At 41.9% G+C, this 22,483-nt stretch overlaps 2 protein-coding genes across 10 annotated transcripts in view; both read right to left on the bottom strand.

Annotated features, from left to right (window-relative positions):
• The window catches only part of NBEAL1 (neurobeachin like 1), a 90,626-nt gene extending 79,406 nt beyond the window's left edge, over nt 1-11,220 (bottom strand). For 6 of the 9 annotated variants that reach the window (XR_012660672.1, XM_075093678.1, XM_075093682.1 and 3 more), the window contains exons 1-2: nt 10,452-10,542; nt 9,644-9,943 (exon numbers count right to left, since the gene is read on the bottom strand). Coding sequence is in view for 8 of the 9 variants with exons in the window: in XM_075093678.1 (XP_074949779.1) it covers nt 9,644-9,694 (51 nt within the window). In the remaining variant the exon portion in view is untranslated. Of the gene's footprint in view, nt 1-9,643; nt 10,247-10,451; nt 10,644-11,142 lie in introns of those variants that run through there. The other 3 variants (XM_075093681.1, XM_075093680.1, XM_075093679.1) reach the window with 3 other exon arrangements.
• An 8,710-nt stretch (nt 11,221-19,930) lies between these two features.
• Nucleotides 19,931-21,514, bottom strand: LOC142057020 (gamma-crystallin B-like). Its single transcript, XM_075092501.1, is given in 3 exon segments — nt 19,931-20,080; nt 21,188-21,418; nt 21,506-21,514. Coding segments are annotated over 3 exon segments (390 nt in total).
• Nucleotides 21,515-22,483: the final 969 nt, after the last annotated feature.

Raw genomic sequence — 22,483 nt, 5'->3', positions numbered from 1 at the left:
GTGGAGAAAAAACTGTATGCAGTGATACCAGAGCCACTTTACTCGTTGCCATTTTTTGAGACCTTTTTTTGTATTTTAGGTTATTATACACAACAAATATTAAAGGACCATCCTTCTCATCACAGTATCTTCTCTCCCAAATTCCAGGTTTGCCCTTGAAAGCATGTGAACGCTACAGATATAACCAAAATTGTTATTTAAAAGAAAAAGAAAAATTCAGGAACATCAAATAAAGCTGTTTCCCTCCTTGTTTCTCAGAGCATACTAAACTATTTAGCCTAGAGTTCCCACAAAGCTTCAGCCATTTATCAAGAAAACTGTTCATTCCAGCTAGTCCTAAGTTCAGCGAAAGCACTGGTGAAATAATACTAAGTTTTATAAAACTGAATGCATTAGCCAAACATTTATTGACAGAGTTGGCAAGGTGACTTAAAAGCAGCCTGCACCTACCACAACCACTTTCTACAAAAACTTATGAGGATTACATCACTGGAAACTCTGAGCTGATGCCCCACATATATTGTCGGTTAACAGAAGCCAAGCATTTACTCTTTTTGCATGATGCTTTTAGAATAAGAAGTTTCAATAACTTTTAAAGCTTTCTTCCAGTTCCTAAATTCTCCTTCCACATTCCAAGTGATAACTGGCAGCAAACCATATGTTTTACATATCATATGTATGATGTTTTCCTAAAATTGTAACTAATATTAAAAGAATACACTTGCTAGTTATTAAAGGACTTAAACTGCCTCATTTTCACTTTACTTTATATGTTTCTGGCAATAATGCTAACTTCTTTCTTTCCAATGCAAGTGCTACCTTTTCAACCTCTGCCTTATTAGTTTTTAAATGTTTTATGGAATACTCCTACAGGTTCTTAGGTAGATTCTGTTGGATGATATTTGACAATAAAAAGAGTACCAATTCTGCCTAATAATTGAAATCCAACTGTCATGGTTTAACCCGAGCTGGCAACTAAGCATGGCAATGTCACTTAGTCACTCCCCCTCTGCTGGGATAGGGGGAAAGAATTGGAAGAGTAAAAATAGGAAAACTCGTGGGTTGAGATAAAGACAGTTTAATAGGTAAAGTAAAAGCCGCGCACACAAGCAAAGCAAAACCAGGAATTCATTCACTCCTTCCCATCAGCACGCAGGTGTTCAGCTGTCTCCAGGAAAGCAGGGCTCCATCACGCATAACACTGACTTGGGAAGACAAACACCATAAGTCCAAACGTCCTCCCCTTCCTCCTTCTTCCCCCAGCTTTATATGCTGAGCGTGATGTCCTATGGTGTGGAATATCCCTTGGGTCAGTTGGGGTCAGCTGTCCTGGCTGTCAGCTGTCCCCCTCCCGACTCCTTGTGCACCCCCAGCCACTGGCTGGTAGGGTGGGGTGAGAAGCAGAAAAAGCCTTGACTCTGTGTAAGCACTGCTCAGCAGTAACAAAAACATCCCTGTGTTATCAACACTGTTTCCAACACAAATCCAAAACACAACCCCACACTAGCTACTATGAAGAAAATCAACTCTATCCCGGCCAAAACCAGCACACGAGCTCATGCAGTTTTCATTCAGACTTCAGGAATATGTCCTCAAAGGTTTATCTTCAACCCTATTCCTGCCCCTCCCCCACAGCTTCAGTCTAAAAGCCAAGCTTACTAGGACTGGTTATTTAAATAAAAGTGTATTTTCTATGTTAAATAATTAAAGGTTTAGCATCTGCTTTGACTTTATGCTTTCTTTGTGCTATGTGAGAGTAGTATTTAATCATGAATTTATTTTGAGATTTTGTTTGTGTCTCCCTCAAATGCCCTTTTGATAAAGCATTCAAAAGCCTTTAAAGCCTTTGGAATTTAACCTCTAAATATCCTCACTGTTTTAGAATATGCTCTGCTTTTAGGTACTAGTATAATTAGCCATTCTTACAGTTAAATTTAATTCCTAATTTTACACAGCCATAGTTAGCAGTGTTACTCAATGGACAAACAATTATGTAATGCCACTTATTCCTATTGCTTACTACAGGTACATGCAATCCTCAGTCATAAATCATACAAATAGGTTACCATAAATGCTTAAAATATCAGAGAATGCATCACCACACACATATTTTATCAGCACAGAAATCTAACAGCTATTGTTTAGATTTGCAGATGCGTGGAGAAGCCTTAGTGAGATGTCAAACAGCATTTGCAATGAGAATAATCTAGCACAGTTTTCATTTCTTGGTGTTTCGTGTTGTATCTCCCATCCTGCTCTACTGTAGCTTCCCATTTACTAGAAGATAAATTGGAAAAGTTGTCTAAACAAATTGCTTCATAAATTAACATGCTGTGCTGTCGAGTCGTGCAACTTTTGATGATTTTTTTCCCTTTTATATACATGTACGTGTTTCTTTCATCAAGAAAAGCTCAGTAATTAGAGAAGGTCTTCTCTCTTCTGTGGCAGCTGTTAAACCTTTCTGAAGCCTGTAAATATTTTAACAGTATCTATTGACAACATTTGGATTCAGGCATTAAGCCACAATGCTGTTCAATGGGCAGCTGGCAAGCCTTTCTCCCATTTCCATGTTACAGCACAAACATACTGCATTTTTGATTCTGCAATATTCTTTTATCAGGAAACGGGGATCCCTGGATCTGAACCAGATGACCAGGTTAGAAGTGTCATAACTCAGATACCACACAACAGCCCAGTGTTTGTTAAATTTGCTCTTATATTAGTACATCAATACACAGAACCAGAAGCCTGTGTTTCTAGCTTTGTGAATAATTATTCCATTTAAGAGACGCTTGGCTCTCATTTCAGTAAAAGCTTGATGTGAAATACATTTGTTGGTGTGTTCAGAATCAGATGTTTCTCATTAATTCTGTATAGCACTAAGCCACAAACCTGTGGACATGTAGGAGTCAATCTCATGCTGGACACCGACCGGTAAAACCCTGAATCTTACAGCAAACACACGGACAAACCTCAGACACTTCATCTAGAAGTAGCGACTACATACATGTATTGCCAAACATACTGTAGAATAAGAAACAAAAAGAATTTATCTGTAGCTTGCAAAACGTTATGGTTTTCTTATACCTCTGGCTGTTTAGATTTATCTGCTGACTCACTTCAATCTGAAGTCTGCGTTCTCTATGGCAGAGTCCTTGTTCTGTGCCTGAACAACCATCAGCACAAGGTTGCCCTGGTCCATAATTAAGGAAGGTAACAGTTACTATTAGTTAAAAGACTAATGTCTTGTATATACACATCAGTTATTTACATGAAAAGTTCTATATTTGTCAATATCAGAATTATGTTAGTTCTTGGACTATGAGACATCTGTTTAAATAGCAGACAGTAAATTCAGAGTTGAGGACCAACTGTTCTTGTTTATCTATATCCATTCTTAGCCCAGCATCCCACAAAGACAGAATATTTTCACCAACACATGGCCGCAAGTGACTTGTGACATGCTCTTTTACAAGTTACACTCTCTCAGAATGAAGAGGTTTAAAACAATCTGCAGAGAAGATATTTTACAGAGCAATTGTTTAATAAATCTTCACTCACTAGTTTTAGCGGAGGCATGAATTTCCATGAGTGACTTATGAAAAACTACTTTTACTGAACATTTGGTTTGCCCAAGCATTCGTCTAGCTGTGAGCTGAATACTTCTTTATCTAATATAACAAAGGCGATATATAGTAATGTGATATGAATCACTGACAAATCAGCAATTGCACAAGAAAGACAAGTGCAAGCTAAGTCAGGATGAGATCATATTTGAGATGCAAAGGTCAGTGTTTCACATGGGGCTTACAGTTTAACGTCAAAGACTATATTCTTGGCGAATTACATGCATCACCACAACTAAGCATAATTTTGCTAAAGCCACATTTATTTGAGAAACACAACTACAACATCATTAGGTGAACAAATTCAGTTGAATCATACTGCTTTATGCAGCCTTACAATAGTAATGTCTAAAAGCTGATCTGATCATAAACTACTTTGTTTATTTACAAATACGTTCCAACTTTATACAGGGACAAAGGTTAAAAACCTCTTACAAGCAAAAACTCACTGTATTTAATATAAACTGATGAACCATTCCTTGTAATTTCATAATACTCTTCCAGAAAGTATATATTGGCTGTCACTTGCTGAACATCACATTAAATGCCCCAATCTTCTGATGCAGGTAACTGAGGGATTCAATTGAACTACAAAATATCGTGTGGGAAGCAGTACTTTGTAAAACAGTAGTGAAGGGATGCTGACGATCCATCAGGATGACCCCTTTTGTCAGTGACAACCAGTTAGTAGGTCAGCTTAGCAAGACTGTAACACCACACACTGAGAAAACTGGTATATTCTTGGTCCAAGCCAAGTTTTTTGACTACCAAAGATTGCCTTCTTCTTATGCTAGTTTTGACCCAACACAGGGTGGCTGATGCTAACAGAATTTCCCCCAAGGGGCACATCCTTGAAAGGATCTGATCCAAGGCACATAAATTTATTCTCATAATTCAAAGTCAAATTTATCTCAATTCTATACAGTATGTTAGGATTAAGACACAGGAACAGGGAATTAATGGAAACTATTCTCTTTCACAGACTCTTCTCACAGCACAGAGTACCCATTAATTTAAATGACCTGTTTAGTCCTCATATGCAAACACAAGTTTAACTGAGGCCAATTAAATGCACATGTTTATATGCTAAAGCTTCACCTTCTAAGTATTTGCATTGCAATTGTCTTCCAATTGTAGAGACAGCCATATATTTACAGAAAAGCTAGCACTCCTAGCACACCACAGTTTGTAGCACTGCACTCATCACAGTGGTCTGCTCCTGACTAACACAGAAACTCAAGACCAGTTATTTTCTCATTCAGATCTTCTTCTGATTCCTGTAAGGCAGCCTATAAGGACCCCAGATGAGGAAAAAAATAACTCAAAATAGCAGGACTTTAACCACTTTAGGACATTTTTAGGATAATGCATCCAGCTTTTGACTTAGTACTAGAAAACGCTCGCCTATAAAGTACCATCACATTACTTTCTATGCTACAATATTAAGAGAAAATATTTATAATATATAGGTATCCCTCACTATGCGAGAGAGTAAACTACAACATATTTGTCTCAATACAATCAGATTTTGTAAAAACAAATAAGAAATACAGCACAACACAAGAAAGCGCATTTAAGATGACAGCCTGTACAGAAGTCTGCTGCTCTTAACACAGCAATGGATGTGATTGTCTCAGCTACCTGCATTAGTAAAGACCAGAACATCATGATTAGCTTTATAACTGCTAACACACTGAGTCCCTACTGATTAATGACACTAAGACTGAGTGTTCCCTCTTTGAAATACAAAGCACAGGCTAGAAGCTGGCTGAAGAACAGACTCACAGCTTTCCCTTCAAACTATTACATCACCTACAAGAAAAGGCAGTGTTTAAATGAAATCAGGGCTTTGCTGAAGACCAGAGTGTAGGAAAAAGCTCAGAACCACTGTAGTACAATGACAGCTGAAGATTTTCCAAGTTGCATATGGCAGCTAAGTGCCTGTATTTATGCCTTTGAAACCCCTCCTGAAGGCAATTTGGTTTTGGGTTTTTTTTGACAGAGGAGAAAAATCTCTTTCCATATAAAAGGGTATCTGATCACTTTCTGAGTAAAATAATAAATATCAGAAATCCTGACATGCTTTATGTCTAAGAGTCCGAAACGCCTACCAGAACAACTGAAGGAGATGAAATACACATAGTTAAAATCTTATCTAAGACAGAGGTTGAATCTCTAATTTGAATCAGCAGTAACTGTTACTTCAGAGGATTATAAAACACAAATTGATTTTGTATATTGATACATAATTAACATCTAAGAAAAGGTTAATCAACTAATGTTACAATAGTAAATCTATTACAGCCATACTGGTCTAAGGCTACAAGGCAAAACTGGTAGAGGTTACCTCAGTCACATGAACATGAAAAAGTCACAGACACACATGAAAGCATGTCCTTTTCCCAGGCTACTTCAGTTCACCTAATAGAGCTCTTCTCCTGCTGTACACTTATGTTAGTAAAGCTTTTTCAGCCTATGCACTTATATAAGAAGTGTTTCATGCTCCTGTGTAGATTATTGAAGGCTTTGAACTGACAATCACTATGCTCGATACCACCATTGTCTACCTAGCTTACTGGAGGAAAGTTTTCCTAGTGACTTCTACAGAAAGGACCTGTGTGACATACTCTACACATAATACAATTATCTCAAAATGCACACATTCCTAAATTTGCATGAGAGTACAGCAGCTTACATCTATATCAATATTCAAGTGAATAACAGCGTTGTACATAAATGGAGAACTGAACAGAAAAAAAAAGAAAAATCTATTTTGAAACTGAAAATTATCAGAAAAAAAATATACCAGCAAGTTGCATCCTTAACAGTGCTTTCTTTGCTGAAAGTTTGACATCATGATTTTAAAAAAGAAAACTCAAGGCAGGAACAGCTCAGACTATTAACAATACAATGCTGTGATACTACCCCAGTGACTCAAATCTAAACTTCACTAAATTTAATGAATTTTTCACTGTTTCTATGTAACGTCAGACCATGTGTCGTTACTACTTTCATTGGGCATCTTAAACAGCAGGCTAATCTGCAACTTTGTAGCTACTGACCTGCAAGATAGCTTTTAGGGCAACAGAAGCAGAAAAAAAAGAATCCAAAACCAGACCCCAACCTTAGATTAGAAACTGCCAGATGAAAAACAACTGAATACCAACTAAAAATGAACTTCTGCAGCCACTCAAACATAATCTGAAAAGAAAGAAAAGCAAAAAGGAAACCACCTTATACATGGTGTCATCTAAAGACCACTTCTGCAGGGATCCTAGTTACATGCTGCTGTCTGCCCAAATCTCCAATTGCTAAACTGCACAAGAGGCAAGGAAAACAGAGAGATGCCTTCCTAAAGTTACTTTGCAGAAAAGCATTTATTGCAACTGACACCTGACGCTGCCAGAGAAGTCAAGTGATCACAAAGAACAGGAGTCAAGACCCAGGATAGATGGTAAGATGGTAAAACACAGCATTACCCATCACTTTAAAGCCATGAAAAGCCTTGCTGCTGTAGCACAATGTGCTATATTTAACATACTATCACGAAGGGACCTGATAATCTAAAAAAGGCAAGACAAACAAGGCTACTTACTAGCAACAATCTGAAGCATCACACAAAAAAGGAGACTGGATTTCACTGTTTCTTTAGCTAACGAGGCTGCAAAAGCTAAAGCCACATATTTGGGATTTGTGGCACAACAAATTCCCACCCTACTCAGCTGTGACTCTCCAGCAGGTTTTGTAGTTTGGAGAAATTGCCTAGCTTTCCTTCCCAGGATGTCAGCCACAACAGGGTCATGCAGTGCAACATACAGGATACAATACTACACTTCACTAGGCAGTCCCAGGTATAGAGAGACTTCTCCCTAAACCACTATATCCTGTCACTGGTGATTATTTATTGCTACACCTTCTCATTGTGCTACATGCTCAGAGGAGAACAAAGTACAGCACACAGACATTTTCAACACATGACTGAACACTCTAATTTACATTAAGGCTCCACAACAGATTTCATCCTAAACCTAGCTTCTTCAGTTGCTCTTAACTTCACCAAACTTATCCAGGATGAAACACTGTTATGCTGGATGCCGGCCTCAAGCAGAATGAGATATCATTTTAACCTGAAGCAGCTGAGAGAGAGACTGAAAAATCACTTTCGTGTCTAGCACTTTTTGAAAAAGTGAAGACTCCTTTTTGGAATCACTCTAGTTGCCTTCAGGTTTTGAAGACAAGCTATTGTATTTAAAAAAAAAAAAGCATTTTCCTACTTAAGAACAAGTCCTTATCAACATATGAATCCACCTTTCAAGTCCTTAATCATATTAATCATATATGGGTCTGGAAGAAATAAGGCCAAAAACGTCACTGACAGCTCATGGAGGCTGAGTATATAAAATAGTCTATCCTCCACCACCTGAGAGCTGACTGGACTAAGTATGCATCATTCCCATAAAGAAACTGTACACCCTATAAGTAATCTAAAGGACACATTTTAACTAGCACTCCTTTATTTACGCAAACTTCCTGCTAGCATGGGGACAACATGGAGATGGAAAGCATACAGCCTGAATGAAACATTCAAGCAAAGGAGAAGACATAAGACAGACAAAATAATTTTATAAAGAACTAGGGAGGAAAGAGACAAAGAGTGGCTGGGCAAAGAAATTCAGAGCTTGGCTTATCTCTGCAGCCCTGTGTTTCCCAAAGGCGAGGAAAGCCTGGATTCTTGGAGTCTGTTCCAAGTGTCTTTGTTCTTACATCGATGAACTCACTGGCAAAACATCCATCTCCTCTAGAGTTAGTCCATTTCCTACTACCATTGGCATTACTACAGTAGTTTAAAAGGCAAAGGTCTATGCAAATATGTTTCAACCCAACAGGTCACCCACGTGGGTAGCAGTAAGAAGTCATACCATGCTGTTACATTTGCACCAGTTTTAACTATATAGAGACCATTAGGGTGGCAAATTCACACACACAAAAACTAAGTAAAGCTACAATTAAGACCGTTTTGTGAAATCTTTATCCGCTGCTTTGTGCAAATGGGTGGTTAAGATGGTCTGTACTTAAAGTCTCACATTCTATGCTCTTGAGATAGGCCTTCTCTAGAAATGAACCCAGAAGAAGAAAAGAACGTTTTTCTACCCTTAACGCCCTACTGGTTTGAAAAGTTAAAGAAACTGTGACACATACGAAGCATGAGACCTCAAAGAGCAAAGGCAAAACGAAACCAGATAATATGGCCACCAAAAGCCACTGCCACTTGCCACTGAGTCACTGTATGACAGTAGGCCAATCCTTTCCCCTGCCTTTACAGTTCTTTTCTGTACGTTCCTTATTTTACAGATATCTATTTAGATAATCTGTAATCCAATTTGTGTACATACTCAGCATGCCCAGTGGCAATTAGGACGCCTGCTTTGAACATATGGATTGCTTTACACCATAAAATGCAAATGGAGGCAGGGCAGTATTTTAACAACATTCATGCCAGGTGAAGGAAATTCATTATTATTAATGGAGTTCTTATATGTTGTGGTGACAACCAGCAAAGGAAGACTCAAGAGTAACTTAGTAACGCTTTCGCTAATAAAGTTTAAATGAAACTGGAGCTGCACAGAAAACAGTAAGTATATAAAACTAAATACTAGAGAACAGTGAATTAAATTAATACAATACATCTTAATGCCACGGCCCTACAAAACAGAGAATTATATGAACATATGCATTCACATAATTGAAAGATACAGCTACAGTAACTGCTTAAGCTGAGCCATGAATACTGTGCAATTCACACCTCACACAAAAAAGCCCAACCTGAACAGCAAATCAAGAGATAAGGTTGTAAATAGTCTAAGAAGTGCCGTTATAGCCTTAGAGAAGCTAGACAAGTCTATGCAACTTTAACGTGTTAAAAGATATTAGACACATTTTAAATAACTGACTTCGAAACAAAAGAGGAAAAAGCCACACAAACAACCCTCCCCCCTCCCCCCCCCCGAAATATTTACCTTACTGCAGTAAAGCATCCAAAGCTCATACAGCCTCTCTCGGGATGCCATTCCTTCCCTTCCTCTTTTCGTCGATAGCAGCTACTTTTGTTCAAGATCCTACCATGCTCAGCTCCCGGGTGCTCTTCCCGCAGTTTTTGCTTTACTATTAGTTATATCATAACCCGAGAAAAAGCCAAGGATGAAAGTAACAGGGTCTCAGTCTCTCCTTTTCGGGTAAACAACGTAGCACAACACAAGCAACTGCAGATAAGTGTCAAGCATGTCCGTTCTTCACCAGCATTGCTTTGGTTTTAATCTCTGAAAGTGGAAACATACCCTTCAGGCCTTTGGTGCAAAAAGGAAAAAACAAATCCGTATTTAAAGCCCACAGAGGACCTCGGGAATTACGCGGCGGCAGGTCGCATTGCCTTCGTCTCTGACATTATTACCCCTAAGACGGAGAAAACTGGTTTCTAGTTTTCGTGGCGCTTTCTCTCTTTCGCAGGGAGCCAGCGCGGGGAAGCAGCAGGGCTGCCGAGAGGGGGACGCCGGAGCCCTGAAGGCCGGGGAGCGGCGGTAACGCGGCTCTCCCTCCCGCCGGGGGCCCGCCCCGCCGCGCCCGGCCGTGACAGCCGCCGCCGCCCCACTCCCCCAGCCCCCCCTCCGGGCGCCACAGCCGGGCCCGGGCACCGGCGTCTCCCGCAGATCAGCGGCTGCCCAGGCAGAGGCGCCACCGGCCGCGGTGTTTCCCGACCCCGCGGGAGAACCCCGCGCCGCCCCACCGCCCGCTCCCGTGCAAGAGCAGCCGCCCCGCGCCGCCACCCACCGCGCCCACGGCCTCCCCCAGCTCCCACCGCGGCCTCTTCCCGCAGCCTACCCAGGCCACGGCGGCTGGCGGCCGGGCAACGCCGGACGGCGGAGGGAGCCGGGCCTCGCCACATAGCCCGCCCCGCCCGCATTCCGGCACACGCCCCGGGCCGCCGCCGAGGGGCAGGGAGGCAGCGGGCGCCATCTTGGCTGCGGGCAGAGCAGGGCCGGCACACCTCCCCGCAGGCGGAGCGGCTGGGGCTGTGCTCCAGGGCCCGCCCGGCGGCCCTGGCGTCCCGCTTGAGCCCGCTGGCTGGGCCGGGGGAGGCCTGCGGGGTGGGCCGGGGTCGCGGCGGGCAGCCCTGGCGGTGGCGGAGGCGTACCGCAGCCCGCGGCGCCCCAGCTGAGGAGTCTGTTTGCTCGTAAAACCACCGGCGTTCCCGATCCTCGTGGGACGGAGCACCTCAGGAAACCTCCGTGCTGTTTTACAAGCGATAAACGCTACCAAGCACAAGCGTGTGTTTTACATATGCTCCTGAGGGGCGTGGATAAACACATACGTACAATCTGCTACCGCTTTAAAGCAGCCCATACCTTGTATGCAGAGCTTGCATAGGACTAAAAGCGCTCCTAAAATAAGTCAAAGTTCCAAAGGAGAAATGTGAAAAGAACATTCCTTAGCTTACCGGTATGGCTCTTCCCAAGCATACCTGCAGTGCTCTGACCCTCCCGAGGCAGAGCGCTCCAGCAAAGGACTTTCCTCCTGCTCCTTCAGTAACAGTCCTTCTAGTACAACTCGCAGGGCACTCCCCTGGGGCACGGGCTTCCCTCTGTGTCCGCCTGCTCCCTTGGACAGTGGGGCTGGAAATCAATGTGTCAGGCTCCAAAGCAGGGAGAATGAGATTTAAGGAGACCTAGGCTCTCTCCCTAGTTTGCAGGGAGAATCGCAGCCCTGCAACCTCTGGCTGCAGCCCTGGTCCTTCTGCGGCTGGTTTGTCTCCTTACCTAGGTAAATCTTGCACAGCTTCACATGATGAAGCATCCATCGCCATTTGTTACACAGTCAACTCCTTTGCAGGGGATTTCCACACCACTGCAATGGTTTCATGCAAGGTTTGGAAATCCTTTGCAAAGGAATTAACTGTGCAGTATCATTATATTGTCTGCTGTATAAAAAATTGCTAGGGATGGATAAGTGTCACTACGAGCCCAGAGGCAGTCTGACATCATTCCCTACAACATCTCTTTGCATATTTGTGTTGCTTTTAGAAGATCAGTGAAGTTTCCCTGGAGAAATTTAAGGGCTAATCTGTGCTCAGTGTTCTATCGTGTGGATCAGCAGTGTGGGAGTGGGAGAATTATCTTTTACTGCCATATCTAAACATAGTTCCTAGCATGGATGGAGGGACACTGACAAAAGTGAGCCTGTAAAATTATTTTTAGTTGTGTGATACATGTACTCTGGTACTTGCTGCTAGCCACAATAGTCTCCCGCCTTGAGGTTGCAACATAATTTTTTCCATCAAGAAAAAAACGAAGACCTCAGAGTCCAGCTCTGTCCCCAGGGCAGGATCTTCTGTGCTTAAACCACCCTGGACCCCTCTCTGTGAACAGCCTCTAGGAATAAAAGAGCTTCTGCCTCCTCCCTGAGGGACTTATCTCAGGGCTTGAGTTACTGCTAGGAGCTCCTCCCTAACAGCCAACCTGCATCACCTTTGAAGCAAATGCAACCATTGCTATTTGTCCCTTCCACAGTAAAAGGAAGCTCTTTGCAGCAGGCTTTTTGAGTTACAAATTTTTATCACATCTTCTTACAGCCTTTTCTAGAGTAAGAAACAGCCTATTTCAAACTTTTCTTAGAACTTGCTCCCTTCAAAGCAGTCAGGCCCAAGCAAAGCCATGTACAAATCCTGATCCTCCCTTGAGGTACTGGTCTGCTTTCTTGCATTACTGACTTTTGCAAGTGACAGTAGCTGCTCCCACATACAGAAGTCCTGCAAGAAGCCCTAGTGAAACAACAAAAAACCATCCTCTGGTAGAAATGGGAGACTCCTCCCTTGTTAAGTGCTGCCGCCCACATAATTAGGATGCTCACAAACTATAAAGCAGCCATTGTCCGCTCTGCAGGGGTTGTAGTGACATAGTTATCCCAGTGGGCATAGGCAATAACTGCTGCTTGTATAGCAGTTCTTGCCTTATGTAGGTTCTCTGAAGCAAAAGTCAAGAATCTGTGTTGTATAACATGACAGTCTGTTCCAGTGGCATATAGGGCGAGTGATTTCCTGGTCTGACCTTCTAGAGGTTTTCCTAAGCCAGGTTGCTTACTGTAAAGTTATTAAGGTGGCTTTGTGGATGTCTGCATCACTGAGTGTAAGTCAAGTTTAGTCTCTCCCTGTTGGTACAATCAGGCATTCAGTATTCACAATGAGATCTTTTTCACATGCAACTATGAACAATAATGAGAGAGGTTAATGGAGAAAAGTAGGCTACAACTTTGTCCCCACAGGAGTCGTATAATTCTAGGTGAATTTATATTTCAATGTACTTATATTCATAAAGACTCAGCTAAGGGTATGGAAGTCAAAGAATGGAGGAATATGTAAAAAGAAGCGTTAGCAGCTATATGTCGGTACGTTGAAATGTGTTTATGGATTGGTCCAACTGTGAAAGCGAATTATTAGACTTTTCTTCACCTACTCTTCCATAATTATGTACTAATAGTTTCAGGGACCTTAAATAGCTAGATAGGCAGTGTTCATTTGTAGTTCATTGTTCCTTAGCTGCTGTCTTGTGGTAACTGTCTGTTTACAAAAGTGGTTGTTTCCCATACTCGGTTCATTATTTGCGATTTTGTACTTTATCTCTCTTCAGCAGCTGTATATTAGTAATTCAGTCAACTTACTATGGACTGAATTTGTCAGTCAGCAAGTTCAGGTAGCAGAAGGGGTAGAGAGAAAGGTGTGGATAGGGAGAAGGCATGAATTTGAGGTAAAGGAAAGATTCAACAAAGGAACGGGCTGCATTGGATTTGAGTCCAGGGACCTCTGAAGTGGCAGGAAAAACCACACACCTTATTTATTTCCTGTAGAAGCAAATGAAAAAGACAAAAATCTATATCTGACTTTCAGATATTTTCAAACCTGTTGTTTAGCTCGAAGGCTTCTACTGAGATCATGGCCCAGGCCAGCAAAAATCATGCTGAGACAGGGCTATGGCAGAGCTTTTATCTCAGGTTTTGCTTGATATCTTAGGGGTAATCCTTTGTTTACTAACAATGAAGACCTGAAATATGCTTAGAAATGAACCTGCCTCTCAACTCTTCTATTGTCCTTTACAAACAGACCCTTGCACAGAAGCAAGGAATAATCTTTACATTCTAAGTAAGCAAATGGCCTTGGCAGCTGGGTGTAAAACTCCCACTACCAAAACACATTTTATGCAAAGAAATAGGACTTTGTGGATGCTAGTTTCTAGGCATTCCAGCCAAATTAACCTGAGATTGCTTCTGGTGTGTCTATTGGAAAGGAGCAAGCTGGCCTTTTCAAGATGCCAAGGCCTTTGAGATAGTGTTTTGCTGAGGGTAGCTACAGGATCAGCTTGCCTGTAGTTTCTCTGGCTATGATTGCACAAAATGAGGGTTCAATTGTTCTATTAGGTAAGCCAGCAAACTTAATTAGACTTCAGCCTTCCTTCTGTCACCATATTCACATTGTACCCCAGGTAATTCAAGGCTTGTTAGTTGTTTGCAAACTTTGGAAGTGGGAAGGAATTTATTTGCCCATTGACACATAAGCTGGTATCCAGGGATTTTAGTTGCTCGCTTTCAAAGTGCTGGAGGCCGGCCACAGCTAAAGCTGGGAGGTGATGGTCTGGCTAATAGTATTAAGTCCCTCTGGCCCCTGGCTGCTCTGCTTTCATATATTCAGGGTTAAGCCATTCAACGGACTTAAATTCAGAAAGCAATTTACCACAGGGTAGCCTGGGACCATGGGGAGTGTTTTTGTCCTTCTCTGTCCTTTCAGCTTGTTTCCACAGGGGGCCTTCAATATAATTAATCCCCTGTGGCAAAAGGGCCAGGCAGTGACTTGATCTCTTCTGCTCCTTTTCTGTAGCATAGGCTCCCTTACCAGAGGCCTTAAATTTGCAGCTGTGCTAGGAATGTTCTTGTGTAGGGTACATCTTAACGACTCTCTCAGACTATGTATATAGTATGTGTTAATAAGCTTTGGTCTGCCTAGGTTCTTACAAGCTCTAACAGCCAGTAAAGATTCATGGATAAGTGTTCAGGCATAGAACTACCCCTCTTGTCTGCTGTCACGTAGGTTAGGTATGCTAGAGCTAGTGTCTGTAAACTCATGCTACAGGTGTCTCTATTTTGCAGATGCTCTCAGACACCAGTTGTTACTGCACAAGACTGCATTGTAGAAGTGTTCTCCTTCCTTAATCAAAACTGACTTTTGACTCAAAGTAAACCACCCCTTACTGTCCACCATCTTATTGCTGGTGATTGGTGAAGTTACCATACTTACACTTCAAATCATTCTGTTTTAGTTAAGACATCGTTTAATGAATGGTTTAATTACCTTGCAATGCTCAGCAGATCTGGATCTGCAGCATGGTTCCAGAAAGAAATCAATGTCTCAGGGGAAAAAAAACATGGCAGCAACGAAGGTTTAAGGATGTGTAGGTGTTGGTAGTCTATGGTGATCTGTCTGAACTTAATTCCCTCTCAGCTGATAGGGTAAGGTTGTCCCAAGAACACCTGCTATAGCAACTGGGGGCCTGTGGGCACTCTGCCATATTTGGCAGGTTAACTCCTCTTGGTTTGGGGAAGGGTAAAAATGAAGGAAAGTAACTAAAGGGAAATGGGCTTAGGAAAGCTCCAACTGCTGCTGGAAGTGGGATTCTTGCAAAATCTTAGCACTGTGGCCTCCCAGAAGATAGATGTTGGCTGCAGCACAGTGCATGCTTCTGAGTGGGATATGAAACCAAGGCTGTGCCCTGCCCTGTGACCTTGTGAATCCTCCAGGGACTCTGCTAGCCTAAGTCCTGACATAGAAAGGGCACAGAGACCTGAATGGTGGCTAGTGTCGTAAAACTTGAAAGCAGGGTTTTAAAGATCCTGCAGTGTTGTATAAACAGTGTGCTGTCAAAGTATGTGAGACTTGTGGGGGCCCACTTGCACAATGAAGGGGTTGTAGACTCCTTAACATAATGTGTCTCTCTTCTGGTTTCTAATCCTAGACCTAGGGAAAGTTGCTACTTCTCTGCACTATGGAGGGTCAACATGAGTTCATGTCTACAATGTGAGGTCCTGGCTAAACAAAAGAGCATAGTGTAGGCCCTGAACTGGAAATGAGGGTGATGCAGTCCCATGCAGAACTTCAGACTTAATGCCAAATAGCAGCAGGAACTATTAGGCACCAGGACTGTTTTTTTCATCATGAAGGGAATAAGCAACTGAAAGATTTATTTTGATATCCGTAGCATTACAAATGGTCATTGACAGAAGTAACTCTTAATAAAGATGGGAAATACTGTAAATGCTTTGGTCTGTCTTAAGTCATGTAGTGTCACAGCTGCAGGTTTGGTATGTGGTACCTCCATGATGACACTGTGGCTGTTAACTTGCCAGTCTGTACACAGGAGAACTACTTCTGAGAAGGACATTGCTTTTATGGGACCATTCAAGAGGTAAGGTTCACTCTGTAATAAATTAAAGAGGAGAGTTGGTCCCATGGGCTCAGTTACAGGTAGAATTTTGGATTTTCAGGATCATAAATGAATGTATTTCATTTTTTCCCTCTAAGGTCTGAAATAATATTTTTCTTCAAAGATGTTCTTTTTAAATTGATCTGAGATGACAGATAATTCAGCTTGGCAATTCAGATGCAGATTTCCTGCTTGGGTGTTACTCATTACCAGTCCATCTCCACTGACCTCAGGGGAAATTTTCCTACCAGTAAAGCAAGCACAGGCTCTGAAGGCCACTGTAGTCAAGACAGTTTCTGATTCTGCTGGGCTTCAAATCAAAGGCTAAAAACATTGCAAAAAATGGGAACTTAACCCATGTAGACTCTGAAACTCGTTGGCCTTAATAAAGCGCTAATGGCACTACTCCTCCATACTCATACTATTCATACTCATCTTGTTCAACCAAAATGTTACATATTTGTTCTTTCTTGCATGTGTCTTTCACTATGAGTCTTGTATGGTGATTTCTTGAAGATATAGAACTGCAGGTACAAATCTTTAGCTGACCTGTTTTTATACAGCTCTAGTTGTGCTTCTAATGGGTGTTGTAAATGGTATCGCTCCTGCCAGCCTCTCTCTTGGAGGAAGTTGTAGCCTTTAACACTGAAAGCAGACTGAGGGAAGAGTATGAATAAGTCTAGCCGTTGCTTCTGAATACCTCCAAGCTTTCTTTGGATCAAAAATAACTTCTTCCTGATGGTTAATACTAAGCAAATTTAATTCACTTACAGGAACAGCTTCTGTGTGCAGGCCTGCGCCTGCATTTCTCAAAGATCTTTGACAGGCTTGGAAGTGTTACACTTTTTTTTTTTGTTCTTTCTGTGATCATACTTGCTTTGTGGAGCCGGCTTGCCTTTTGGGTCTTGTATGGTCCTTCATTGTTTAATATAGTGGCACTGGGCTTGGCGATGTAGTTTGGAACTTGAGAGAACAGAGTAGGGGCAGTGATATGTGAATTCCTCATTGTAGCTACAAATGTAGAGCAGCCATCATGGGTAGAACTGGCGGCCCAGCTAGCCAAGTAACTTGGCAGCAACTGCAACCATAAGTAGTCATTGAGGGAAGGGTAGATATAAAGCAAATGCGTATGATACTTCATTCAAACTTCAAGACCTCAAGTATTTTTAGCTCAACAGGCTTCCTGAGCAGGAGGTTACGTCTCTTTTGTTAATAACCCTCAGTGGATTTGTCTTCCAAGGGCTCATCCAGCTTCTCCTTGAATCCTGTAGACTTCCTCCTCCCCAAACCCTATGCCACAGATGGGCTGTGCACTGCAGGAAGGGCTGTGGGTTGATCCTAAACTCTGGAGCAAAATATCATGTTAGCCAAACAGTATCCATGATCTGAGGAGTCTGGTTATTGACATCTGTTCCAACTGCCCTCAACTAGTATGCTGTTATGACAGCTGCTTTTATGTGGAGAGTGACTGCTTTTGCACCTCAGATCAAGCATAGGGATAATCTGAAAATAGCAGTGAGTGTTTGTGTAGAGAAACACACCCTGCATGCCAGCAACTGTAGTTCCTGCTACCAACCATAAAACAAGCTACAGGAACCTAGAAGGCTTTTAAGCGAAAACTTGGATGCTCTCTGTGAATTTCCAGTGCTCCTCTCCTCTAGTACCCTTGTTCTTAATGTCTGCTTGAGATTCTGTCAGCATTTGCAGACAAAAGCAACTAAAACCTGACAGTGCCCCTTGAAAACTAGGAATTGCCACCATTCCTGTCTCAGAGAAATTGGAGAGGTTTAGCCACCCCCAAACTCTAGGATGCTGCAGAGTCAAGAATCCAGACATCCTAACTATTGCTCTGATCACCGAATAGTACATTTCTGTCCATTCTTGCCTTTGACCAAAGGAATGCCAGCATGTAACCTACACATCACTGCATAGCTACATTTCCCAGTTGCACTAATTAAACTAGATACTTCATTGGAGTAGGTAGGCATACGTTAATTGCTGTCTGGGTAGCTGGTCTGTTTTTTCTTTATTTTAGTCTTGCTGAAGGCAAATGAAATATTTTGGTTCCCTGTTCTAAGCAGGCAAGTAGATACTGCGCTTGAACTGCTGTTTTATTTTGCAAACTTGGGTTAACGTGCTAACACGCCTATTACTTACACTGTGCCGTTCCTATAAATGCACAACATTAGGCATTTGTGAACAAGAGGAAACACGCTTTTTCACACCCCACCTTGAGAGCTGAATCGCTCATGCTCTATTTCTCTCTGGCTGAAGCATGGTGTTCTTATGTACACCAGACATCTGCAGCAGCTGAACAGCCTACTTTGTGTGGTAAAGGGCAGGCAGGAGGGCAGAGATAGTGTCCTATTTACAAAAGAAAGGACAAGAAGGAAGGAATAATTCTGTTTTCCTCTCCAGTGTTGTCAGGGAAAGGCCAGTGAGGATCACTAACAGGCTATTACTGATGGGTCATGAGGTCTCTGACATTAGCAAGGGGAGATGTGAGTTTTAAGCAGTCTACCTCACTGCTGTAGAAGTTGTTTGGTGTTATTCAAATACTCCATTATCAGAATGTTTACTAGGCAAAACAAAAATCAAAGCCAAACATTTAAAGCCCAGATGAAATTATTTAATTAAACATGTACTACATAAGATTGTGGAGTGTCCTAGTAGTTCTGTGCTCTCTGTACTGCTTTCTCTTTCCAAAAGTCTCCAGCACCTTGCTGAAGAGCAGTAGTATATCTGCCTAAGTATGCCTGGAAAAATCTAGACTCCACTACCTATATGTAAAGAGGTGTGTTAAGATGTGAGATCCCTTAACTGTGCTTTGTTACATTTTATTATGGCTCTTATTATTGCAGAGTGCCCGCTGGCACAGGATTCAGTGATGATTAGTAGGCATATACATAATTACTTGAACGATAATTAATGCTGCTATAGACTTTTTCCAGCACAACAAAATGTTGTCCTGTTTCTAGTCCACACTGGTGTGTTTATTTAATTCCTCTTTCATGCAGAATAGCCTGGCAGTTGAGGGATTTGGCTCAATCTCCTGCTGCAGCATATAGTGCAGCTCTGAGGTTAGAAGGGGCAGGGTGATTGACACCAACTAAACATCTAGTTCATGAAGGTTCACTAAGACGTGCTGTATAAAGGTGGTGTGATTTAACGACCTGGAAAAATCCTTTCTGGAGGAATAAGACTGGAAAGCTTTGCTATACTGGTGGTAGCATAGAGAAGCTTGTTTCCATGAAGAATTTGATGCCAAATACACCTTGTTCTGAGTTCCTCTGCATCTTTCTATCCTTTTCCTCCTCAGTCAGTACTTCACTAGATATAACTATTACTGGGACTTACTTTTGTTCCATGGTACATGATAGTTTAAATAACTGCTAAAGGTCCAACTGCATATTGTGAACCCTGGTAAGTACAGAGCTGGAATCTATTTCTAGATCAAAACTTGTAAAACTGGGGAAAACTTAAAGAATCAGACCATCCCATTAATAGCTATATCCAGTGAAGTAATGACTGAGGAGCTCTGCACTTATCAGGGTTATCAATATGCAGTTGAGCCTTCAACAGTTATTTAAATTATCACATACAGTGGAACAGCTGGATAATTGTGAATATTTTTTAAAGCATTCCCCTTCTCCCCTGAAAATGTGAGAGGAATCTGATTTCCCTCTGGACTGCACAACTTTAGTTTCTTTGTAGTAGTGAAGGAACATTTGTTTGAACAAGGATTTTGGAATGCATTCACTGTTTATTTAGTGTGGAAGCAATAACTCAGTGCAAGTTAGCTAGCCTCTGCAAAGAGACAATTTTGGCACTTACTGCACCCCAGTCAGGGGATCTTCTGTATTCCCCAGGTTTTGGTAAATACTGTTGGTCCCTGAAGTTGGGCATTTCATACAAGATCCAAGAGCCACCGAAACCCTTGAGGGAACAGATATCAGGGAGATAGATGTAGGCTGGCACAGATGGGCTATCATCAGTGAGTTCTAGTATTTGGCCTTGGAGAGATGAATCTTGTGGGAAACAGAATACGGTAAAATGTAGGAAAGACAGAAATTTAACTGATTCTGACATTACTGAACAAGACAGACATACAGAAAAAAAAACGTTCCCAGCTACTATGTGCATTTCTGAGAAGTTGTGTTCTATTCTGGAGGTGGGATTGTGAAGAGATTCACTCTTTTGAAGCTTAGAGAGGAGGTTTAATTCTTACCCACAGGGAGGAGCTCAGGAGTGCCAGCAAATGGGTATGATCACATGTGTGGTAGGAAGCAAATGGAGGATGCTTTATGATTTGAAGAAATGGGATTTATAAGGTCTCTATATTATGACAATAGGAGAAGACGTATTCATGTGACTTTGAGATGATCTGTGTCACTTAACTCATGACCAGGCATGAATAATGTGGCTTTTTCAGAATTATGCTACTAAAAGACACTTACTGTGTTGCTCCATATGCTCCCATTATACACTGGTGTGCAGGCAATTGCCATGTGGCAAACTGCTGAGCTATGCGAAGCACGGTCACGTGCAATGTTCCTGCTGCTATGGCTCTGTAATATATCTTACTAACCAGAGAAGAACTTAAGCAAGTATTAATTCTTTGCCAACACAGCTTTTATGTTAGGAAAGCCATACCCACTGCAAATTTGATTTAACATGTTCTTGTTTCATTGAATCATAACATAGTATGGTCGTGAGCAAGTTGCATACATCAGCCTACAGCAGAACTTTCTATCAGCTGGCCTTGCTAGCTCTTCCTTGAGCAATGTAAAAACATTCTCTACCTAGAAACAGTCACTCAGCTTTCTTTCAGCGTTTCCAAGTTATGAACAGACCCTGGAAGTAGCCCTGATATTGAACAGATTATTTCCACCATCTCCAGTGAAACTTTGGGTTGCCTTACTGAACTTTGCCTGTCTCTTGAGTTACTTGAAGAGACTGTATAACTGTATTCTTAAAGGGTAAACCACACCCAATTCCTTAAACCGTGATACGCTGCCAAGCAGAACTCACTTATAGGATTACGTGGCAAGACTTGATGGAGTCGCAGACATGGTAACACTTCTGGAAGTCAGGATAGTCTCCCCTTTTTAAAAAGTGCTGGTGTCCCAAATAACTGGGGTTCTCATAAATCAACCAGCTGCCTTTTTCCACCTGGATGGAATTGCAATGTTTCATGTAGGACCAGAGGTCAGGGTGGTCTCGGCTACATTCACAGCAGTGGCCCCGGAAGCTTTTGTCTTAATAAAGAATGATCTGCAATATAAACATTTACAAAGACTCATAGTCCATCCCAGTGCCTGTGTCTGAGCAGAGTATTGGCATACTGGGGCTTCCACTTACCTTTCCCATTTTTGGCAGTTTGCTGAGGTGAAAGCTGAAAGCTGTGAGAAAACACTGTGGATGCTTTTATATACCTTAGTCCTAATGCTGCAGCTGCAAAAAGTAACACAAAAGGGCCCATCCTAAGCTGTGGGGAGATCTCATGTTTTGTCTTGATTGCAGTTTTGGCATTTATTGCATTTACTCTTATTTTCTGGGGTTTGGGCTGCATTTTCTGATGCTGCGTGCAAGTGAATTACTGTGTATCTGTGGAGTAGACTACACTTTCAGCTGGTATCAACTGTTTCATGTGGTGCACCTGACCCAATGGGGGATGGGTGTGTAAGAAGGGTTCTTTACAGAACCTCCTTTGCCTGAAAGCTATCAAACTCAGTGGACCTGCGTTTCTGGTGTAGATCTGTTCCTCTCCTTCCCCACTGTTGCCTATGTTTGTCCCATAGTATTTGTTCGGTCTTTCCTTTAGTGAGAGCCGATGAACTTTGCTCCCATTTCAATACTTTGTCACCCGCTTTATCCTGGAAACAGGAAAAGTCTTTATCTCACGTGGTGTTGCTAGCTTTTGCCTACTAATCCTTTCTATTGTGTACAGATTTTAACACAGATATGTTATGAGGAAGTAGTGATTAAAAGTTTCAGTCCCTTCCTGGTGTGTGGTTAACTTCTGCATCCCTGAAGACTAAAAGGACTGAAATCAAATGGTTCTTATTACGTGTTTATTGGTGTATCTGTGTTACTGGATAACGTTATAAATCAGTTGGTTCAATTTTTTCCCTTCAAAAGTCTGTTTTAAAAATTCAGAAGGAGTAAGCTGTAAACTCAAGTTGCTTTCTATCTGGAACCAGGAAGGATTGTTGTTTTACCGTAAAGCAGAGTGTTTTAACACTAAAGCACAGCTAGTAGGTTATGGAAAGCTTTTTTATTCCCTTTCAGAACTTTTACTTTGTTGTTTTTTTCTTGGTTGGTGCAGGGCTGGAACAA

This window comes from Phalacrocorax aristotelis, chromosome 5 (genome assembly GCF_949628215.1).
Source record: "Phalacrocorax aristotelis chromosome 5, bGulAri2.1, whole genome shotgun sequence".
Taxonomy (NCBI): Eukaryota; Metazoa; Chordata; class Aves; order Suliformes; family Phalacrocoracidae; genus Phalacrocorax; species Phalacrocorax aristotelis.
This window is presented reverse-complemented; position numbering and strand designations above follow the sequence as displayed.